Raw genomic sequence first — 22,662 nt, forward strand, 5'->3', positions numbered from 1 at the left:
ACCCACAATTAGCTTGACAATATAACGTCAAAAGACATATCGCGACTTGTGTAATGCCTTCTTAAGCTGTCATTCTGCATCGGCCTCAAGTAACCGTAACCATAATTATTCTTCTTTCATGGCCTTGCGATGTTCGTACAAATGACACATCCCATACCTCTCCCTGCCAGGCACGGACATGATATGTGTAATGCCCACAGTAAGAGCGATGCCATCTGGATCCATGGCTGGAGGCGAGCAGTTGGGCGCCGTAGTTACACGGAGAAACAGTATATCGGGATAATGCGCTCTTTTGAAGTTAGACAGCCGCCGACGGGAATGAATTAACAAACTACTAATAACCACCGCAATTCATGTTCCTTCTTTTCTTTTTCTTTACGATGCCTTTTAGTAAGTAGAGGAGGTTGTACTATTCGTAAAAGTGCATTCCTTGACAGATAGACAAGTAAACAATATTTATTCATTGATGAGTTAAAAACTACAAGAGGTCTTAATCAAATGTAATTTTTAGACCTTTACATGATTTATAGCTTTCTTACGTTCGAAACTACATTATGAGAATAGCCTCTAGAAGTTTCAAACTTTTTAACGTTATAAGAAAAAGAAATATATTAGAAATTTGTACCCTGAAGCCAAACTGACTGCTTAATTATGAAATTTTAGATTAATATCTATAATAAGTCTATAGTTATCGTAGCTATTTGTGGGATCGTGTGGCGAAATCGGCAGGGTGTTCGATTCATAACCCTGGGATTCTGGGCTAGAATCCGTCGATGTGCTACCGATCTTGTGACCTTGGATAAATTTCCATAGAGTGAAGTGAAAATGAGTACCTACTTGTAGCTTCGGTTAAAATGAGTAGCTAGCTTCGGTTAAGGCCGTTCCTCGGATGGATGTCCCGTTTTTGCGGAGAGCTACACCCCAAGCACGCAAAAGAACCCACCGCACTTACCGAAAAGTGTAGGGGTCAATCCCAGTGTGATTGGACCAAATAAATCCGTCCGGATATGCAACTTGCACTATTGAGTACAAACCTGGTGTCTTACGCCCTAAGGTGGTTTACCGGGAATGCAAAAAAAAATACAATTTGTGCTATTTTTAAAAAAAGATTTAAGGGAAGTCAACATCATACATGCAACCTGCAGTGATTGTGATTCATACCCTTGTAGTGTTATTACCCTTGTAGCACGGAGGTCTGCAGCCTTTTTTGTTGTTGTTGTTTCAGTAGCAATAACATTTACAGGGCGGGGTTGCTAGCTGGACCTTTCCTTTCAACATGTTCGAGGTGCTTCCTCGAACACGGGATCGCCAATTTACGTCCCTTCCAAAAGACGGGTGCAAGTAATTTGAACCAGAAGGTCAACTGTGAGGCTGCTAGCAGTTGAGGTATAGGGGCATCCCAGATGACTTGTAGTAATGTCAGAATACTTTTTGCAGCCGTCCGTTGCCACAAAGGTTTGGGAATGATTAATATTGCTCAGCCAGAAAAAAGAACCCACAATGGATAGAAACTTAAATCTATCCCTAAAGGCATCAAGAATCATTGCGGGATGAAATATAGTCTCTTTTTGTATTCCTAGACGAGCCTTGCCGCTAATGTAACGAGTAATTCGGATGTTTTTAAGCTTGTCCTCGGGAGAGATATTTCAGTTGTTGATCTTTTTCTTGTGATGTCGCTATTTTCCCGGTGGGCCTTGTAATCAGTTGGTGTGATATATCACCTCGATTTCTTCCTGAAGAAGTATGAAAACATTTTTCATTGACGCCATGACGTCACATAGAGGACGTGATAAGTTAATGCGAACAGACTTCAATGTGATATTACAAAACTAATAGTTACGGGCATATTCATAGAAAGTTTTAAGACATAACCCCGTTTGAGTCTTTGGCAGAGCCTTAACTGCTCTAAGACGATTGAAATATGTTAGCACGTCACAGGAATTTGTGTCTTCAATCTAGCGGGTATAATATAATATTCGCGTATCTATGTTGTTACGCATTGCAGCTTCCATCAACATATATGGATGATGAAGCCACAGATGAGACCTACAGGGGAGACGAGGGAAGGATCACAGGGTAACTGGTGTCAGAGGGACCAGCATCAGGGTAAGGGTCATGTTCGTGGGTTCACCGCGCATTCACGTCGGATTCTCCACATCAAGTTCAAGTTTTTTTGACTAGAACAAACACTTTCAAAGTTTTTAAGAACACAACATGCTGACTTAATTATTGGACTGGCCTTCGCGCACTGGTATCAGTTTTTGCCTGTTTCCAAATAGAAATTCAACCAAACTTAAGTTTCAAAATGTGCAAATTAATGCCGACTATCGAAAAATGGAAACAAATGTCGTCCTGTGCCTCTTTTCCTGTCGTAAAACGTACTGCTTTTGTCGTAGACTTACTCATTGCACAAAAAGTACGGATCAAAGATTTCCAGTCTTCTAATACAACATGAAAGAACGCCAAAAAATGAAGAATCTTTTGTTTGGTATACCTTTGTCTGCAAGTTCATTAATTTGCAATACCTTCTTCACCAATTTGATGACATAACGACAGCAGTCATTTGGGCCCGTTTTTTTAAATTTTTTTTGCACATTCTCATCAGTTTTCCAGTGCCCGAGGATGCCATCTAAATAGTCGAATCAACATGCTCTTATAAACTAACTACAGTAACTGTGAGGCAACATCAAAAACGACAAACACACACTGATAGTAAATATTCGTTGTTTTATTATCTCCCTATGGTAGATATATCATCTGTACAGGCTGGACTGGGAGCACCCCAAAATTACCAGGAACCACACCCCAAACAAAAACACACGCCTGTTTCAAACCACAACATGACCAAACTTAGGAACATGTAATCCATTCTCCAGTGATACCGAAAAATCTTTGACATCATCCTTTCCTAACAATTGACTGCAACAAGTTCACATGTATGTGGTTGGGGATAGGGAAAGAAAGGACATGTATACACTCATTGATTACTTTGGTCCAATTGATAGTAACATTTCTATGTGATGGTGTTGATGGTCTGTTGCCAATCAATGAGCTTCTGAATCCGTAGAGATAGCCCTGGTTGTGGATTCTTCGTAACAGCAGAAGAATGAAAGACAATACAATTTCTTAATGTCTGGTCACACCTTACTTCTTGCTGGTTGACAAAATGTGGTCGCTGTTATGTAATAGTAGTCACATTACCCTTCAAAATGGTACAGTTTAGCAATTATTGTGCATGTACATGTAGTTGTGACAAGTATAATGGCACACAACTCTTTCAAGTGTCTTTTTCTACTCTTTCATTTCTAAGCATGTCACATTTTGGGTTACACATTTCTCTGACTCAACAGGAATAAAGAAGGCTCTACCCCTGAGGCATTGCCAAAAAACAGCATAACCTGTGATGTGATGTGGTACCATCTATTGGTCTTACAACATCAAGTTTGTGATATCAATTCTTGACCAGTAGCCAGAATCACCCTGATGAAAATGTAAGCGTTAACGTGCAGCCCGGTAAGTTTGGATGCTCCTCAGTGTCAAGATTTTTTCTTCATTGTACATCCTCTTAGTAAATTCTAGACAAAAGGCTGCCGGTGCGTTGTTCTATATACATCTCACCTTTTCAGTACTTTAGGTGAATTCTCAAGCATTTTGTAGACTAGGTCCTTTCACCAGCATTGTTAAGTACATGTTACCCTAAGGAATATATGGAACCTATGGGCCATTTATAAGATTAGGCTTAGTGGATAATGCTCCAAGAGCATGACTTTTCCCCTGCTGTCCTCCCTGCATGACACATGGTACCGTCCAAAATCTGACGACAACCAGAGGAAACTGGACCGTATCAAGTTCACAGAAGGGCGAGGGTTTTGATATATATCGAAGCAATGTTGGTAAAAAGTTGCTGTGCTTATAGATGAGGTAACATTACACGTGTTAATGCCTTTCAGTCTTACAACAGTTCCTCCATTGTAAGCTGTGCAACTTGGCTAGCTGTGCAAGAACCTCTTCATTTCAGACCATGAAACCATTATTATGGTTAGGCATCCAGATTAACAATAGTTAAAGGCAGTTCAATTTCTACAAGTAGATGAAGTTCAGAGATTTACTTCTGGATGTTTCGAGTGACATCCACTCTTCTTCAGCGTCACTTTGTCCTGCCAGTTCACCGTAGTGACACTGAAGAAGAGTGATGGATGTCACACAATATCCTGAAGTATATCTCCTAATTTCATCCATCTGTGGAGCAAACAGCTGTTTGAAAGTATTTTCATAAATGAAGACGATGGCAACTTAAAGATGATTGTTTTGTAGCATACTTGTACAAACTAACCAATTTGCACAGCTAAGTACATTCCACATTCCAGCCTTTTCTAAATATTATACCTGCCATTGTTCATTCCTTAAGCATGAAGTTTACAATTGCAATGGTAGTGTCTACACTTTCATTTATAGCCTTAGTACTCTCCTACCCTCACTAGATATATTAGTTCCCTTCTTGGTAGATGAACCACCCCCTTTAACTTTAATGGCATGTTCCTTTACAATTGTTGACAGTTCCATAGCTTCTCATGGGCGCTGGGTGATCAAAACAGGAAAAAGCGGGCTTCGCCTCGGAGGCGTCACCAAAAAATGCCCTCATTAACATAATTAATGAAAGGCCAAGCCATGCATGCTTTGGTGTGTATGATTTTTATGTTGAGAAGAGTTTTACCCTATAGGCATTCTAGAGAAAAGGCAGCAAGTGATCTTTCCTTAACTTAACAATAAATTAATGAATAACTTAATTAATCATCCCTACCTTAACATCAGCCAATAATAATGGCATCAATAAATAGTAATAAATAGAAGTTGATCAATAAATTATCACGTCACAAATCAAACACAATAAATAGAATTATCTCTAGTCACTGTTTGGCACAACACAAAATCTACATCTTTAGCGTCTCTATCATGTTATAATACAGAACACCCCTCTTAACTGAATGGTATGCTCCGAAACTGTATGCATTCATTCTGTAAATGCCACAGGTAAGGAACATACCACGGCAAAAAAGGGGTATCAGTAGTGTAGTTTTTACATCACTTAGCGAAGTAATGTCTCAGATTGTCAAATAAATCTTTTTGTCATCTTCCGATAAAATTCTACACCTCTGATATGTAATTTTGGTGTCCACGATTGGTGAAGAAATGTCTAATAATCTCAAGAGTAATTAAGATGATTAAAATCAACCCTGTTTAAGATATTTGTGACGATACGACAATTATACCCTAAAACAAACTTCACCATTTACCAACCCACAGTTGACACAATTTTCCTCTGGGTTTAGCAATAGTGCATCCCAGTCTGAGTGGCACTGTATGCAAATACATAGATATGACTATCTTTCTATAATCAGCATCTCTGTTCATTTGTCAGACTGCTTAGCAATTATTCCCTTCTTTTAAAAACAAGAATAATACGTACTCAATACACAAGACAATAAGTATACTAAGGTAATACAAACTACAGCTTTTGTTTTGAAATGGTGATAAATATTAGGTAAAACTTTCAAATGGAAATGCTTTAAAAATCTGTTGTATACAGTGTCACACACTAGTTTGTTGATTGGTGATGCCTGAAAAATTGCGCAACAGAAACCATCTCTTGTCAGTTGAATATCATACATATGTGCACTGAGCCCCGAGCAAGAATTTTTTTCCATTTTTTTTCACACCTGTCACATTTGGTTTTGTAGCCAGATGCGCTAGTGTAGACAGGTGCACCCCTCTTGGTATATTACATTGGAATGTTCCTACATATCTGGGGTAGTCCAATTTTTGTTTTGTTCTACAAATTACCTTAATATGTATACGCATATGAAGCGCTTTTATTTCTAATATGCTTTTAAGCATTTGTGTCCCAAGCTGTTGCCCTCTTTATCGATAAGATTAATACGAAATGCATTTCATTTACTTCTACATTTTCAGATGATTTTTATCATCTAAGATTTGGGGCTTGTTTGAATTCCTACTCATTTCTACACGTCCTACTGGTAGCCATTCCTATAAAGTGACCGCGATTTCCCTGATTTCTGGAAATCAGCACTACTCTAGGCTATAAAATGGTTCTTGTTCTGAGAAATCTATAAGAAACATTCTCTCGAGAATTCTACAAGTCGTTTTCATCTAAGTTTGGTTATACCTATGTTCCTATATTGTTGTATCTCTACTGCCCTAACTCGAACTTGTAATTATTATTCTACAATTAAAAATGATGGCATGTTACTGTACAGACGCATGATTATAGAAAGCCTGCCGTAACTTTATGAATCCTGTGACAGCATTCACAAACCTCGGCATTTTTTCATAGGTCATAGGTCATATTCCCAGCAGGCCGTGCACCAATTGTGCATCTGCGTCCGATTTGTTTTTTCGTTTACTTCAGTGAACATTATTGGTCCCTCACTACATGGGTAAGAATTGTTTACATTTCACCTATAGTTGACCTAGCAACAATCGCTGTAGATATATGTCCCACTGTAGTCTAAAGTCTGGCATCTGGGTCCATGACAATGGTTGCCAAGAGATCCCACCTCCTTTTTCATCAGTCAGCTTTCAATATTGCACCAAAGCCACTTCATTGAGAACCTGGGGAGTAAACAAGAAAATCAAGATTTAGTCAAAGTTTTATGAACGTTTTAGTATATCTGAAAAAGGCAATGGCTCAGATCTCAGATGGAAAATAGTATCAGATTCTTCTCTGTCTAGCCATCTAGCTATACTAGAAAGCTTTCATTGAGTTCTGGATATCCAGATATGCTTTCCTTCTTTCAGTTTCTGACAACTGATTTACTTGATGATTGATATACAGAATACACTACAATACCAGCAAGGATAAGGGTTGGGGTATGTATCATTTACTTTCTTATTTCAAGAACAGTTAATATGGAATTTCTTTTCTGAGTCAAACACTTGTATAAGGACCATCTGGCAAATGTAACCACTTTCTGGTGTACTCTTAAATATGTTTCCCATTAACACAAGGTTAAGAACCCTATCTATAGTGACCACCTGTCTACCAAGACAAGTTATTTTTTGGTTCCCTGAATTCTTCAGTTCTTCTGAAGTTTTAGTGCTTTTTGGTTCTTTAAAAATTTCCTTTTCACCCCCCCTCAACCTTCTTGGTATTAGTCATGAGGTCTCTAGTTTCTACTATAGACAAGTGTATACAGTTATTCAGCAAGACATGCCACAAAAGCTTCCCTCAAACCTTCCACAGGTTTACATTCCAGCAAAATCTGTGAAGCTATTTTAGTCAGGTCAGTTAATGTTCTGGTTCTGGGAGTAAAGAAAATAATTTTGAACTGGAATATCAATAAGAAAACAGACTATGAGGGGAAAAGTCTGTACCTTGCTTCATACAGTTTCATATTGTTAATATAGTCTATTACATTTTTTTCCCAACATCTAAAATAATAAATATTTTCCTCTTCTTAACTAAATTTTCACTTTGTAACTTTGACACACTAGCTCACTGTGTAAGGTTGAAACTTTTTAGAAGCTTTTGTACCACTGATTGCACATTAAATTTGTAAATGTTTCCTCACTACAATACATTAATAAACATACACTATCAGCATATCATTCAAATCCTGTATATGTCATCATGATTAGCTTTGTGTCAACTTGGTTGTTTGTCCTTTTGGAGTTGACACAAAGCTTACCAATAATGATCCAGTGAGCTGCCACAACAATGTCTTGATCTAACAAAAAGGTACTTGAATATAAAACAGACAAAAGTAAAGAGCAATATGACAATATAACTATAAATGCAACTGGATTGAAAACAATTGTGTCAAACACAAAATGGCAACATTGAAGCCCTTGAACACAATAGCAAGCTGACATTAGTACGGATATACATATTACCTACTTCAACAAACTGGATACAACATATCTTTAAAAAGCAGGAGTCAAGGGATGGGAGTTGATACTGAAATGATATATTAATTCCTTTTTGCTGTAGCGGAGCCCCGAAACAGATTTTCAACACTAAGGGATGTGCACACAATCTAGATTCAGCTAAAACAAACAACACCTAGTGATTTTCAAAACTGGTTGTTGCAATGAGCTCTGGGTTTGGAGTATTATCTTTGAAGTTGGGGAAGCACATGATTTAGGAGTTGACTGCAGCTGGTTAGCATAGTGAGTACAGCACCCTGCAATGGTCACCAGAACACAGGTCAATATGGGCACAGATCATAGGTCACAATATCTAGACAGGCCACAGACTGGCTACCCATAAAGTCACACCACTGCAAATACGCCACCGAATTTCCGACAACACCGCCATTGAATTTGTCACTTACTGCTGGGTGGGTATCTGCCAGTCTTAGGTCTAGGGGCGGACCCTGAGTGGTCTCTGTGCGGGCTTTGATTGCCCTGCTTGCTTTAGTTGCCATGGAAATATGATGATGGACGGGGTATGCAGGAGAGAACCATGGGAAGGGTGCAGGATCAGTTCAGAGTTCAGAGTGCAAAGGTTAAAGCAGATCACAGGTATAAAATGAGACATTCAAATGGGAACTAATTTGTTTTGTAAAGAATAACAGACTTTTCTCAAGCAATGGGGATGGTAAAGAAAAGATCACACAGATTTGTAAGAAGTGGAGGAGGTTGACTATTTGATACAGAAAAGAATAGAAGGAGAAGGATGACTTTCTGTGCAAACTGTGGCACATAGAAATGTCCTTACAATGGGTAAGTGCACTTAGAGCTCGTTTGAAGATGTGTATCATCCCAAATATTTGCCATCATATGCATGCCATTCCCAAGAAAGAAATTAAAGAAAGGTATCAAGTAAACAATTTTACATTTAACAGTAAAAAGTAGTCTAAGAGTGTATTGTTTTTTCAAGTTGCCACCCCATTCCTGCAAAAGATGCTTCAAATATAAAACAATGGCAGTATTAAAATAAAAAGAAATTGAATAGATGTTAAAAGTTTAAAGTAACATAGTCTTCATAATTATCAAGGACCAACCAAGATTTCAAAATAAATCATTAAACTATTGTTTAATTCAACTTAGCTTCAGAATAATTTCTACTGACAGAGGTAACAAAATGTGAGTGTATGAAAGATGTATGTTAATGCGTAAGTGCTTGAAATGTTAGGTGGTCCTGACATGATGCCATTGCATTGCAAGAATAACTCACTTTTGTAACTTGCCATTTATAGTACATGTATTAGTACATTTCAATTTCTTAACAAAATCACATATTCCACAGAAACAGTTGAAACCCATGGGGAACTTCTAACCCTGAATTGATGTGCATTTTGCCTACTGTGCACATGCATGTGCATAGGGTGTGAGATTTAAAGGAAACTTTGAGTTGATGACAGAGTAAAAATAATTTAGTTCTAGGAAAATTATTCCCATACAATCTAATTCAATTTGTGTATTGAGTATTGGACAACAGTAACTAGAATACTGCAAATAACTTACTACAAAACTAGAATTAAACTTATTGGATGTTTGGATTGAGATGATATTCCAGATGAATGACGTGTACTATACTGAGTTTCAGCTGTCAAATCTGTCATTGCTGAATTTTTAGATTCTCTTACTTACAGAAAACACAACAGGCAAAAAGACATTTTACCTGATTTCAGTAGTTTAGCACAAGTTAGGAGGTCAATACGGGCGATTGGCATCCTTTGGTCGCTTCAGTTGAACCTTGAGGCGTTTCATCCCAATCTGGAACCCGTTCATGGCCTGGATGGCAGCTTGGGCAGACGCAGGATTGTCAAAACTCACAAACCCTGAAGCAAGACACGGAAAGGACATGTTATGAGCGCATCAATAAAAAAGCACTCTGTCACCCCAGAGTCCATTCTTGATAGCCTGTTGCAACAACTGCTGAAAGCAGACTAAGAGCTTGGTCATCTATGTCATATCTATGTGTCAGTCATCTACACGTATGTCATGTGATTGCCACACAGAGGCATTCTTGAAATAGGCAGGCGTGCATGTGTAGAAATGGGACATCATCATATCAATGTATAGAAAAGCTGTTTATATTTGCTTGTATTTATTTGAACCTGGGAGTGGAGTGTTTTTGCTTTGTTTTAGATTTAGAAATATAAGATAATAAGGCAAGTGTGTAAATGTGTTTGAGCACTAAATATTAAAAATAAACATGTTATTTAAGTATCTAGAATCAGATGAGTTTTGCTGTTAAAATACTATTATAGTGAGCATCTTTATCATGTAATATGCCTCCCTGTTTATATAAAAGTGCCAGTCTTATCTACATGTATCCATTTTAGCTCAATGAAGAAGTCTTCCATTGATCACGACTGAGAATACAGATGCTATGTACGTACAGTTTTTGCAGGTTCATTGTGACAGGGAAATTCCCCTAGCTCTCTTTTACAAGTACAATGAACAGTGGACCACAGCTTTATGTCCTGTTCTAGGTGCTGCAACCTTTTCAGTATCATAAAGCCAACAAAAGGCTATAAAATAGACACATAAAGTCCAGAAACTTCAATTTGTTAAATCATACTTCCATAAATTTCATTTGTATTGTATCAAATATCATTAGAAAGCTTATTCACTGTGTAAGCATTCCAATGATACAAAATACAATTCATAAAGTAAAAGCGGAGATATGATTGACCAAATCTAACTTTCTGAACTTTTTGTGTTGAGTGTACATAGATCATGGAATGACACAAGTGTGATAACAGTACGTAACACCCATGCATGGGCAATATGAAACAACAATCACTGTTTAATTACCAAAGCATTTACTCTGGTTGGTGGCACGGTCCACGAACACCTTGGCGCTGATGACATTGCCAAAAGGCATAAACATCTGCATGAGTTCAGCATCGCCAAACTCCTGAGGAAGGTGGTAGATGAAGAGGTTGCACCCCTCCGGCCCTGAAAGAACAAGTCATGTAGAGTTGACGGAAACTTGAATAGTCAATTCTTTAGTTCTTTTTCTACTTCTAAATCCTATCATCTGTATGAACCTGGCTTTGCTAAACTCCAGCAATCGTAGATTAAGCTGTTGCACCCCTCTGTACCTGGGAGAACAAACTTTTTGGGGTTCACAGATACTTGGATAATGAATTTTAGTTCTCCTTTTATGCCACACTCAAACAATGCTTTGGCCCTACATTTCTATGTTGAATTTTAGCAAGTCAGGACCTCATGAAAACTGATGGATGGGAGGGGAGGCAGAAAATCAAGATTATCTGTCCCTTTGTTTTCAGAAATATGCCATGTGGTGCATTGGATACACCCGATCCCTCAATCTCAGCAGTTAGGCAACTCCCAGTCTGGACAGTTCTTGGGGGGGAGACCACCCAAGGACGACCGGATCAGACCAAAAATTCCATGAAATCGTCTTCCGGGTGGGACGTAAAATGGGGGTCCTGTGCTCAAGGAGGCGCCTCAACAACGTGAATCAGCCTCATTACCAAAATATTACCTACAATAGTACCTACATGTACTGGCTGCAAATATACCAGATATCATTATCATTATTATTACTATAGCTCACTCTGACTTGTTCTCGCATCTGAATATCAAAAGAGGGACTAAAAGGACTGTAAATGCAATTATTTTGCAGTGACAATTCATTGTAAGAAGGGGAAAAGAGGTTTTATTGTCTTCTACGTTTATGGTTAAAACATTTCTGTAGTACAATTATAGTTAAAAATACAAAACACACATTTGGGGTGTCATAATTTCAAGGCCACTGCAAAAACTGTGAATTCTGACCACTGCAAACATTTCGAGATTTACCATATTAGCAAGAATAACAGGTAACATATACATAATGGTTGAATTGATTGTGTCATAATCTACAATGTTAACTGTTCTACATATAATGGGCATATATGAATACATTATCACAGAGAGAGATGGCAGCACAGTGTACATAATACACCGTAGCTGTTCTGAGAGTGTCACCAAATGGATCAAAGGGAAAAAGTTGAAACCATGACTTAACCAACAAACTACAGTATTGGGATCTAATTTTGATGTCCAGCAAAGACTGTTGATACAAAAAATGAAATTAATGAAAAGAAATAAAAAGTATCCATAATAATATTTCATTAGAGAAAGCAGACTGTTCTTAAACAAAACCTAACAATCTAACCTTCTACCTGCTGCTTAACTTGTAAAAACAACAGGAATTTGGTACTGAACAGGTACCTTTGCAGGCTGGAGGTTAAAAGTTTAAAGCATTTAACCCTTTGGACTCATCAATTTTCTTTTGATCCATTTGGTGGAAGAGTATTATGGACTATTTACCAGTTGGAGTTGAGTGACCATCATGAAGGATCATGGGATATGCCTCACCTTCCTTCTGCTGCTGAGGCATGATGGGAGGATGCTGTGCGAAGGCCTGGGAGAGTTGCCCATTGGTCCAGGGGTATGCTGAGTACCAAGCGACACAATCCACAACAACATTAGTAAATCTTAAGTCAGTGTCGCCTCAACAAAGCATGGAAAACAACTTGAAATCAAAAGCTTGGTGCTATATCTGTTTTACATACAGCTTCTTGTGAGAAGGATATTGATTACTTGCCACACTGGTTAGAGTTATCACCAAAGTGTGAAAAAAGTTCAGAGATTTAACACCACATCTATAGTAACGACTTGCCAAATTAAAAATGAAATCAAGAAATCCTTGCAAAAGGAATGTCTCTCCTCAGTAGCCACATTTTCAGCACCAAGGAAAGGGCTCTCATATTTTTACATATGCCACAGTGTGAAACATCATTTGGATTGTGATGCAAAAGAACTTGGATTTGCATGACCTATGCCTTTGTTTACTTATTCATATAAGTTGTATCCCTTAGTTATGAATCTCTGAATACACAATTCAATTTCTATTATGTAATTTACATACAAATGGAAATCGGAAATCAACAAAGTCTGTTAAAGGGGCTATCTAAATGTGTTGAAGATGAAATAGATGATCAGATAGATAAATATTTTGTAATATGTAGCATGATGTAAATGTATGAGTTGAAAGGTAGCAAAAGACACTTTCATATATGATATTGAAATGTTGTATATGTTTGAACTGCTTATGAGAGTCACTCAATGGTCACTGCATCAGTGAAAACATGGTATAAGAAGATGAGGCTCTTCTGTACAGCCCTTGAAGACTACTTTTACTGCAGGGGAATGTTACTGAGGAGTGAGACATCATCCTTTTGCAGACATAGCAGTTTACAACTAGAGGGACAAGAACACAAGACCACACACCCAGACTGTGCCACTGAAAACTTTCCTCTTCTGTACCTGGGTACTGCTGTATGCCTGGATACTGGTGGGCAGGGTCACCCGTTGGGGTCCCGGGGGCTGAAAGCAAACAAAGTACTATGTACGATGAGAGACTGCTTGAAGAGAGTTTAACCTTATTCGCATATTTGTCCCTCTAAATGTTTATGGTCTGGTTTGCATATTTGTGATCTAATTTGCATCATTTGTTCCATTGAACAATCCTTTTTGGATGTGTGACTCTATTGGTATTTTTGTCACCTGAATTGCATCATTTGTATTTTTGGGACCTTTTTTGCATATCAGTGATACTTTACATAGTCACTTTTTGACAGATAATGGCTTAGAGTTAAATGAAAGGACAACCACATTGGGACCTACCTGGATAAGGAGGCATGCCATTGGTGTAGGTGGAGGGGTCGGCAGCCTGACCATTGGCCTGCGCCATGTTGAAACTGCTGACTCCAACTGGAGAAGGCATGCCATTGGGAACCACTCCATTCATGGTGGCAGGGTTACCTGGAGTAGGGGGGTACAGGTATGAAATTGTCAGTCTTCTACCTATTGCTATCTTGATACACTTCAATGGATTTGCCCACATAATCAGACATGATGTTTAAAATATACTTAAGAAGGGCTGATAAAGCATTTTGACTTAGAGTTAGAAGAGGTAATGTTACAAAAGATGATTGTTGTTGCGTGTCTACAATCTTTCATTGTTGTTAAGCTTAGATGTATGGGAATTTTTAAGAATAGAATGTAGAAACTAAGATGGATTCGGAACTTGTATAGAAGAAGTGCCTACCAGCTGGAGGTGTGACTCCATTGGTGATGCCGTTCATGTTGGCCATGGCAGACATCTGCTGCATGTGAGCTGCAGTGATCGCTGCCATCGGGTTCATGTACCCCCCCTGGGCTGCGGCGGCTGCCATCAGGGCTGCCTGCTGCTGCATCAGCTGCGTGGGGAGGGAGGACGGCTGCTGGAAGAGCCAAAACGGGAAATGTCAGTTTACATGTATAAGAGAAACGTAAAGGTCCCAGAGATCACAAGAGCACCCGATCTTGGGTCAATTCCCTTTATTTCTACTTTGGCCGTTGTCAGCCTTCTTGTCTATAGCTCTTCCTAGAGGTAATTGATATATTTCTCCCCCAGATTCTTAAAGGCTAGTCTATTTTGCATATGCAGGGAAGAGGGGTACACTTCTACACACAACAAGCATACTTAGCTTGAGGAGACCCTGGTGTTAAAACTCATACCTTGCATGCTTAGCATTTAGTGATGTACACAAAGAGAAGCAAGTTTTAACATATAGCCAACAAACACTGAATATACAAAGAATGCTTACAAGTGCTAAAAAGTTTGCCCTACTCCTTTTTTCATAGGCTGAATTTAGTATCAGCATAGTGTGTGAATACACCCAAATTCCCCATTTTAACAACAATTCATTCTCAAGAGCTTTACAAGCATGTACATGTACTTAAATATTAACATGCAAAAATGTATAATCACATCCAAAGCTATTCACAGAAAGTTTTGTTATCTTTATATATCTTCAAAATTCTGCAAAGCATTATTGACAAAGCCCTGCAAAGGAGTTACCATTACTTTATATGGTTGTTCATTATCTTATAAATCTACAGCATAAGTATACCCAGAACTAAGTCCTCCTGCAGGCATATGGACACTATAAAACTTTCCTGTAAACCACCGCTTAAATAAAGTAAGCCCCTAGCACTTTGCCTAACATCTTGACCTAATTTGACCTGTACAAGGACCCCTCAGATTTCGTTCTGCCGTCCTGGCAAGTGATAAATGGACTGTACTTCACCCGGAGCCATTCTAAAGGAAGACTGCTGTCCATTCCCAACTTTTACAGCCGATGCTCCTGATGATTAATGTTTTTATTGCGCCATACATCTAAGCTATCCCCCTCGCCCATCCTTCTTCGATGGCATTTGTGGATAAAGGCGCATTGGCAGTTGTCGGACGTTCTCAGCCTGGCCATTGTACTGATTTGGCCGATCGATACATCCCTTACTGTATCTTTGAAGAAGCTGGGGAGAAGTTGAAGTTTTATTGTGCAATATCTCGCAAATGTTCATGCATACGCAGATCCCCTAGGCCGACTTCAAACAGCCTCGGCTATTACAAGGAGGAATATGGACTTAACCGCTACCATCTCCGAGCCTGTCCATAATACCGTGATGTTGACAAATGTAAGGCCTTACGGGGAGATTTGGGCTTATTGAGTTTTGTGTCTACGCTGGGTATAAATATGTGATCAGAAAGGACTGAGGATATTTCAACAGTGAACTTGTCAACTACAACATGTTGAGTCATTCTTCAAGGGTCTAACAACCTTTATAAGATCACTGACCTCTTCAAGAAGATACAAATTTGACAATGCTAATCTTTCAGTCCCAATGTAAAAAAAAGGCCAACTTCCCAAAATCATACCAAACTTAAATCACTTTTTAAGTCATCTTTTTAAAGGCAACCAATACTTCAACATTGTAGTAAATAATACCAAAAAAGGATTTTTATATTCTACTCAATTAAAAATAGTTTGTTTTTTATAATTGTTTCAAACTTTAAATTTTCCCCCTCTCCCACAAAAAAAGATAATATCTAAAAGGAAAAAGCTGCTTCTGCTATGCCTTAGTGAATTTATACAAAGCATGTGAAAGGCTGTTATGTCCTGCTGAAGTCAATGCAGTTGGTGTAAACTTCAAGCACCTATAGGTTTGCCTTTGTCATTTTTTTCACACAAAAAACATGCACAAGGCCAAAGATGCTACTCCAATTCTGTAGTAAATTATTAGAGCATCTGAAAGAATGTTATGTCCCAGTCTCCCAGGGTAGCCAATTGTCCTTTTCCTCTACTTCTAAGGAGCAAACCAAACTTTAAACACTTATAGGTTTAACTTTGTCATTTTTTCCCACATAAAACCATAATTCATGTAAAGGCCAAGGCTGTTACTTGATACTATAATGAATTATACCGAATATCTGAAAGATTTTTATGTTTTGGTGCAGTTGACTGAGGGAGTTTCTTTTTCGTGTCTTTGCAAATGGATAAGCTATCTTTTGGTGGTAGGTAGAGTATATTGCATTAAGTGACAATGCAGGCACCTTATCATGTCAGCAAGTTATCAATCATTTGGGATGATATCATTTTCAAAGGAGGTGCCGAGAAAGTAAATTTATCTGTCTGGTGGTCGATATCTCTTCTGTCCGACCTTTCTAAATGGAAACAGGATAAAAAGTAAGAGAAGGCATTTGTCTCTGTCGCGTTCAAAGCCGTGCTGATAGGGCGACGGTTGTCCACTTTCCATGGGTGAGCCGCGGAAGTAGGACAAGACAATTTCTTTCAGGGTCGATAAACTAGCGGTGGTCTCCGGCAGACATAGGAAGGATTTTGAACAAACAGTTTCAGCGAGGTATGGGCAGTGGCGCCGATTTATCAAGCAAATGTACCAAATAGATAATGCTGATGGGATATCTGTTGAAGACCTGTGCGTCCAGTAGAACACATTTGTTTCCTTGTACAGATCAAGAAAACCACAGAAGATAGTCCTATCGTGGAAAGCTGAGGTTCCATTGTCAACTTCATTTTCTTACAATTGACCCAATTGGGATTTCTTGCTCGTTCTGCATACCCTGGTCTTCAATATTACGTTGTCAGCAGTAACCTTTGGATACTGATTGTGACAGAAGGGCCGGGTGCACCCAAGTTGTGACAGGAGTTTCAAAAGTCAAAGAAACCAGAGCAGATAATTCTATCATAGCAACCTGAGGTTGGTTAATCTCAATTGGTACAGACTCACAATTTGTAGACTTGTGTTCTCACTTACAGCAACTTTGTGGAAAACTATGTCCAGAATTTGCTACTTAATATATGCCTTGACTTGTCTTGTGAGTCATGTCAAGTCATAAGACCATGCAGGAAGTCTAAACCATCCAGGGTTTCTGACTTGAACCTACACGTACATGTTTACCTTAGACAAAAATGAAAAGATACAGAAATAAATCACCATATGAGGCCATGCAAATGTGTTTGTAATTTTTATACTACTTTCTGGCTCTGATGAGGAAGAAACTTGCTTTTTGAGCATTTTTGAACAGTTATTGAGACGGAATTTGGTTAAGCTCAATGTGCATGTTTGTCATTGCCCAATGTTCAACATCTGGCAAGACTTCAAGAAAACTGCACAAGAGGAATCCTGTGACAATAGTCACTGTAACAAGATACTTACTGGTGAGATAGAGGTCGTTTGGGCTAGAGGTCAAAGAAGACCTCACAAACATTATGTGGCTGGGGTATTAAGGCCAAACGTTGTGACAGTAATTGGTAAAACTACGGGAACCACTATTAACAACACTTGATGCATTAGCTCATTTACTCAATGGCAGGACGAGCTTCCAACTGCCTTTTATGGCAACTCTCCATTGGAATTGGCAACTGGGACAGATTCAGGCACTGCAGTCATTTATAACAAAGGGAACAAGGTATATGAAAATTTATCATTGGTGACATTTCAACAAGTGCACGTTTGTCAATTTAAAAAAAAAGGCACTTTAAAAAATCTTGTTTCACTCAGAATGTAATCGTACAAGATCACTTTTCATTATTAGTTTCTATTCCTGAATTGACAGACTTTTAGAGCTTTTCTTTGTCCATGGGAATTTTGTTGTTGAAGTATCTTGATATGCATTTCCAGTATTTAACTCATCAACTTATGATCAACTTCAGGATGACAAACATTGCTTTGTCATGCCAGACAGCCTTGTGTCACTTTTCTCAGGATGAACTGAACTGATCTTATAATCAAAATGTTGAAATGTGAAAATGCATTCAATCTACAACAAAGCTGACCTCACAGGTTTTGAATTCTTCAAAAGATAAACCCCAGTTAGTTTGAACAAAAAGTACAGGATCAGGATGGAATTTTCTTCTCAAACTATGGTAGCATACATGGACTAAAATTCATTTTGAGAACCTACACACATTTTCTGTATATACACATCCTATCCTCAAAGAAGAAAACTCTTTAACTATCAAGGACATGTCATTCAGTTCTAATTATTTACCGGTAGGCAGACTACGCATGAGAAAGCTCCCCGACAGAAGACAGATTGTGGGCTGCCTTGTTACTTTTGAAGAGGACGTAACTAAGGGTGATAGAGTCTTTGTGAGGACAGAATTTTTCGCGCAGACATTTGTCCCTGTCCACTTCAGACCGTGGAAATAAGCCGGGATGACCCTTATAAGTCTCCAGCAGCACCTGATGTATTCGTCTTTACACTTTGTTACAAATTAAGAGGCTTTGGCTGGGATCCTTGGGCTGAATCCTCCATTCCTCAGTCTGGGTGAGTAAATGCGTCTGTCCCGTGAGGATTATGGTATGTTCCCCTATCTCAATTAAAACGTGGTTGGACAAGTCAGGATGTATACATCAACACACATCAGCAAATGGTAATGGCGGAGTTGTAATGAACCCCAGGCAGACTCAAGTTGATTCATTGATGTCGGTGCTCCAGCTTCTTGTGAGGCAGGAAGGGGAAGGAAACATACTGCAGAGTGAAGCATCTGTTTGATCTCTGTTTCTCTGGATGGTTATGGATTTTTTAATGGGATATTCTCAGCTTTTAGGGCAGCTTTTTTCACCCTGTATTTCATATTCTGATTTATGTATGAATCTATTCTTTCATTTCACTTATATTACATTGTCTGCAAAATGTTTCATTTAAATGACATCTATATTATATAAAAGACATGCAGAAAGAGATAAAACCAGAACTACAAAAATTATAAACAAAAAATGACAGAGATTGATATAGATTTTTGGATAAATAGATTCAAAAAGGATAAAAATTTTACTTTTGTTACTGTAATCACATTACCTTCAAAATATTTCATTCATACAACACTTTCTTTATCTATCAGAATAGCTCAGATGTGCAGAAGAAGATAAAACCAAGAACTACAGCACGTTGCCTAATGAAGGCAGAAGATTGATTATTAGGCAGCGCTGGAGACTTATTTGGTGGGAGGGGAGAATTAGGTGTAATTGCACCCACGCGTTGGGCAGATGGGTTTTAGTTACATCGCACGTGTGGATTGCCCAGTCATTAAAGTCGGAACAACGTCGCGGGCAGTGAGACCAGATGGTATCCTGTCTTAACAAATGAATCTCTCCTCTGGAACAAGTTCACTGAGACGGCAAGGTCTCCTAAGCCATTTATTTAAAGACTCTCTAGAAGGGAATAAGAGAACCAACAATAAAACAGCTACAACAACTTTTGCTGATACATTTTGTTCTCATTTGTATGTAAATTCATCTATTTAAAATCACTCCAGAAGGGGATAGGGCAGACAAAAACAGATATCACAATATTTTTTTGGAACAACTAGATTTGTGCATTCCTGATTTCTGTTTCATTTCAGGAATTGGAAATTTTCTCTTATGCTCTCTCTCTCGGCTTTGCTTTTTGGCTTTATAGTTAAATGATACTATAAATGCATTTTTTTTGTGGGTGATCAATTTTGCAGTGCGCCAAGTTTGATGTTGAAACAATTTAATAACTATGTATTACACAATGTTGAAGACCAATTAAAAAGACTTTTTTCACACAGTTGTCTACCAAGGAAGTACAGTACTTAAAACATGGTCGTATAATTCAACTACAAATATTTACCAGTGATCATTACGATTAAAACACAAGGAAAAAACAATGCTTTTTCATTACATCATTACAATCCTTCTTACATGTACAATATTTTAAGATTGTACACAAAAGCAAACTAGGATAATGTGTATCACACAGGACCAGTTGCTTTATTACATTCAACATGTCACAAGCTACTTCACGTCCTAATAACCGAATGGTGTAAATTGAGTTCTGCTGTCAAGAGTAATTCCCCGCGACTCATTTTGAAAAGGTTAGCCATTATTTCTGATTAAACCTTGAAAGTTAACTCTACCCCAGGGCCATGTATTTCCCTAAATTCCATTCCTTCATCTGTTTTCAGCAAGATAACATGTCCCGGGAAAACAGACGAGTAATTCCAGCATCCAAAACTCAATTGAACAACTTGATATTTCGTCCGATACACCCATACAACTATTATGCAGGAATGCATGCCAGAATAATTTACTGCCTTGATAGGATCTTGTCACAAGTGTACAAGCAGCGTGTATGCTGATTGGAGCTCAGTTACCCCACAGTGTTTGCCGTATGTTGAAACCTTATCTGCGCAGTTTGCATATGCACTGCAGGCTTCCCTTGACAAGAGTAATCCTTCTTTCCAGAAGTCACTGAAGCGAGGACGAGATAAGGACTTAACCACTGGTACAACTTCAGCACCAGGGACAGCTGCTGTGCTATCTACACTACCATGAATGGCACAGTAAAGGACTATTGTCACTTCTTCCTCATATGTTCTTTATGTGCTGTGATGGAATTTTCTATCATATTTGCTTCTTGATTTTCTAGTGTTTTTTCAGAGTCAAAAGTGGTCCATTTTGATTTGTTAAAGCTAATGTACGGTGTATATTTGATACTACAACAAATTTTTCAAGAATGCTTGTGGCTGTCTACCTACTATATTTCATAGAATTGGGGGTAATTTAATAGAATAACTGATATTTAGCTTAAAAAACATAGATACACAAAGATGCCCAGTGCACAAGTGGTTGAATTGTTGCAACCTAAAAGAAGGTTAAACTTGGATTTAAAAACTCATGATACAAAAATAAAATGCCCCTACACTTCCAAATAAAGGTGCTAGAAGACCCAAACTTCTTTCACTTCTTTGCAAGCACAAGACCTAATAACATTCCAAATCTTATGATAATCTATTGATAGCTTCTTGAGTTATGCTATTTAAACACATTAAAAATAACAAAAATACAACCTTCTTAGAGATGGTTCTCACATACCTGTGCATATGCACCGTAGGCTCCAAACTGTGAAAGAGCCATGGGGTTGAACATGGCCATGGGGTTCAGCCCCATTTGCTGCATCTTCCGCAGTTGACGCTCCTTGTCAGTGTCTGCAAACTTCACTACAATGCTAGAAGATGCTCCCTACGAGAGTAAGGGAAAGCCCATTAGTGTAACACTGACAATTAGAGCTTGCCAAGCAGAATCTGGAAAGCATGATAAGGCACAAGAATTTCATTTCTTTTTTTTTTACTGCAGTGACTGATGTTGTACTTACAGGCATGGTCTGACTCCCATGTAGGTTGTTAATGGCGGCCTGCGCTTCTGCATGAGAGCTGAACTTGACAAAGGCACAGCCTGAAATAAACACACAAAACTTTTAGTATACAGAAAAGTACACTATCTTAACTGTCCACGGACCACAAAATACCTTTTAATGTCATACGCATGTCTAAACTTGACAAAAGCAAAGCATGAAATGAGAAATAAACACACAAAAAAAATTAGCAAACAGAGAAACATGATGCATGAATATTACTGGCAAATATGGAGGAATCCAAATGATAAGTACTATTCATCAACATTTCTGAAGCAATATACAAAATACGTGGATTGTAAGAGTGATGGTCTTTCTTTAAGAATCTTTACTACACCTTTAATTCTGTATCAATATTACAGTGGTGGTTGAACAGATAAAAGTTTCAATACCATGAATACATATCTGGGCTGACATTTCACAGATTAACACTCCAGAACCACTATGTCAATACTTTGATATCTTATTCAGTCTAGATCACAGGAGTACCCTGCATAGTAAAAGTGAGCCCACAAAGTTTTAGAGCGGGTCTTCTTACAACATTGTCAGCACATTTTTGGCACACAGCATAACTTAGAACAGTTGTTTTGTGGCCTGGGGACTAAGGTTAAATAACAGGATGAAATTCAAGCCCACACACCATCAAAGCAGCATTTGGCTAGTTTTGAAACAGATATGATGGAACTGAAATGGTGCATCAAAATCATAGTATTGATTGATCTCAGAAAAAGATTAAACAACATTGTTGCATTACAAAACTCTACTTTTCTGACAGAAATTCTGTGACGTTTTATGGCATCTTCAGACAATATGTCTAAATGCTGCCCTTGTTGTACATGTAGCTGGAAACAGTAGACTCTTTGGTAAGATCATCTCAAATTTATTACCTCCTATGTTACTTTACCACTATTGGCAGATCTGACAAGAAAGATTAAACCTTAAATCAACTATTCACTTTTGTAAGCAGACTGATCAGCCAGCTTGTATAGAAATCTTTTCAGTCAAATATCAAGGTAAAGGTTATTAATGTTGTAAATTACATAGGATTGCAGCGGGCAACTGGGAATTATGCTGAGAGGTTTTCAAAAATATCTTGCTGACATAAAAAC

At 38.3% G+C, this 22,662-nt stretch overlaps 1 protein-coding gene across 10 annotated transcripts in view; it reads right to left on the reverse strand.

Moving 5' to 3' along the window:
• Positions 1-2,707: 2,707 nt before the first annotated feature.
• Positions 2,708-22,662, reverse strand: part of LOC118410906 (CUGBP Elav-like family member 3-A) — a 233,547-nt gene continuing 213,592 nt past the window's right edge. For 3 of the 10 annotated variants that reach the window (XM_035812788.1, XM_035812786.1, XM_035812795.1), the window contains 9 exons: positions 21,515-21,594; positions 21,235-21,381; positions 14,096-14,270; positions 13,672-13,809; positions 13,276-13,389; positions 12,313-12,438; positions 10,786-10,929; positions 9,644-9,803; positions 2,708-6,630 (listed from right to left, as the gene is read on the reverse strand). In XM_035812788.1, the coding sequence (XP_035668681.1) occupies positions 9,676-9,803; positions 10,786-10,929; positions 12,313-12,438; positions 13,276-13,389; positions 13,672-13,809; positions 14,096-14,270; positions 21,235-21,381; positions 21,515-21,594 (1,052 nt within the window). In that variant the 3' untranslated portion in view covers positions 2,708-6,630; positions 9,644-9,675. The remainder of the gene's footprint in view (positions 6,631-9,643; positions 9,804-10,785; positions 10,930-12,312; positions 12,439-13,275; positions 13,390-13,671; positions 13,810-14,095; positions 14,271-21,234; positions 21,382-21,514; positions 21,595-22,662) is intronic. The other 7 variants (XM_035812796.1, XM_035812792.1, XM_035812793.1 and 4 more) reach the window with 6 other exon arrangements.

The sequence above is a fragment of the Branchiostoma floridae genome, chromosome 3, assembly GCF_000003815.2.
Source record: "Branchiostoma floridae strain S238N-H82 chromosome 3, Bfl_VNyyK, whole genome shotgun sequence".
Classification (NCBI taxonomy): Eukaryota; Metazoa; Chordata; class Leptocardii; order Amphioxiformes; family Branchiostomatidae; genus Branchiostoma; species Branchiostoma floridae.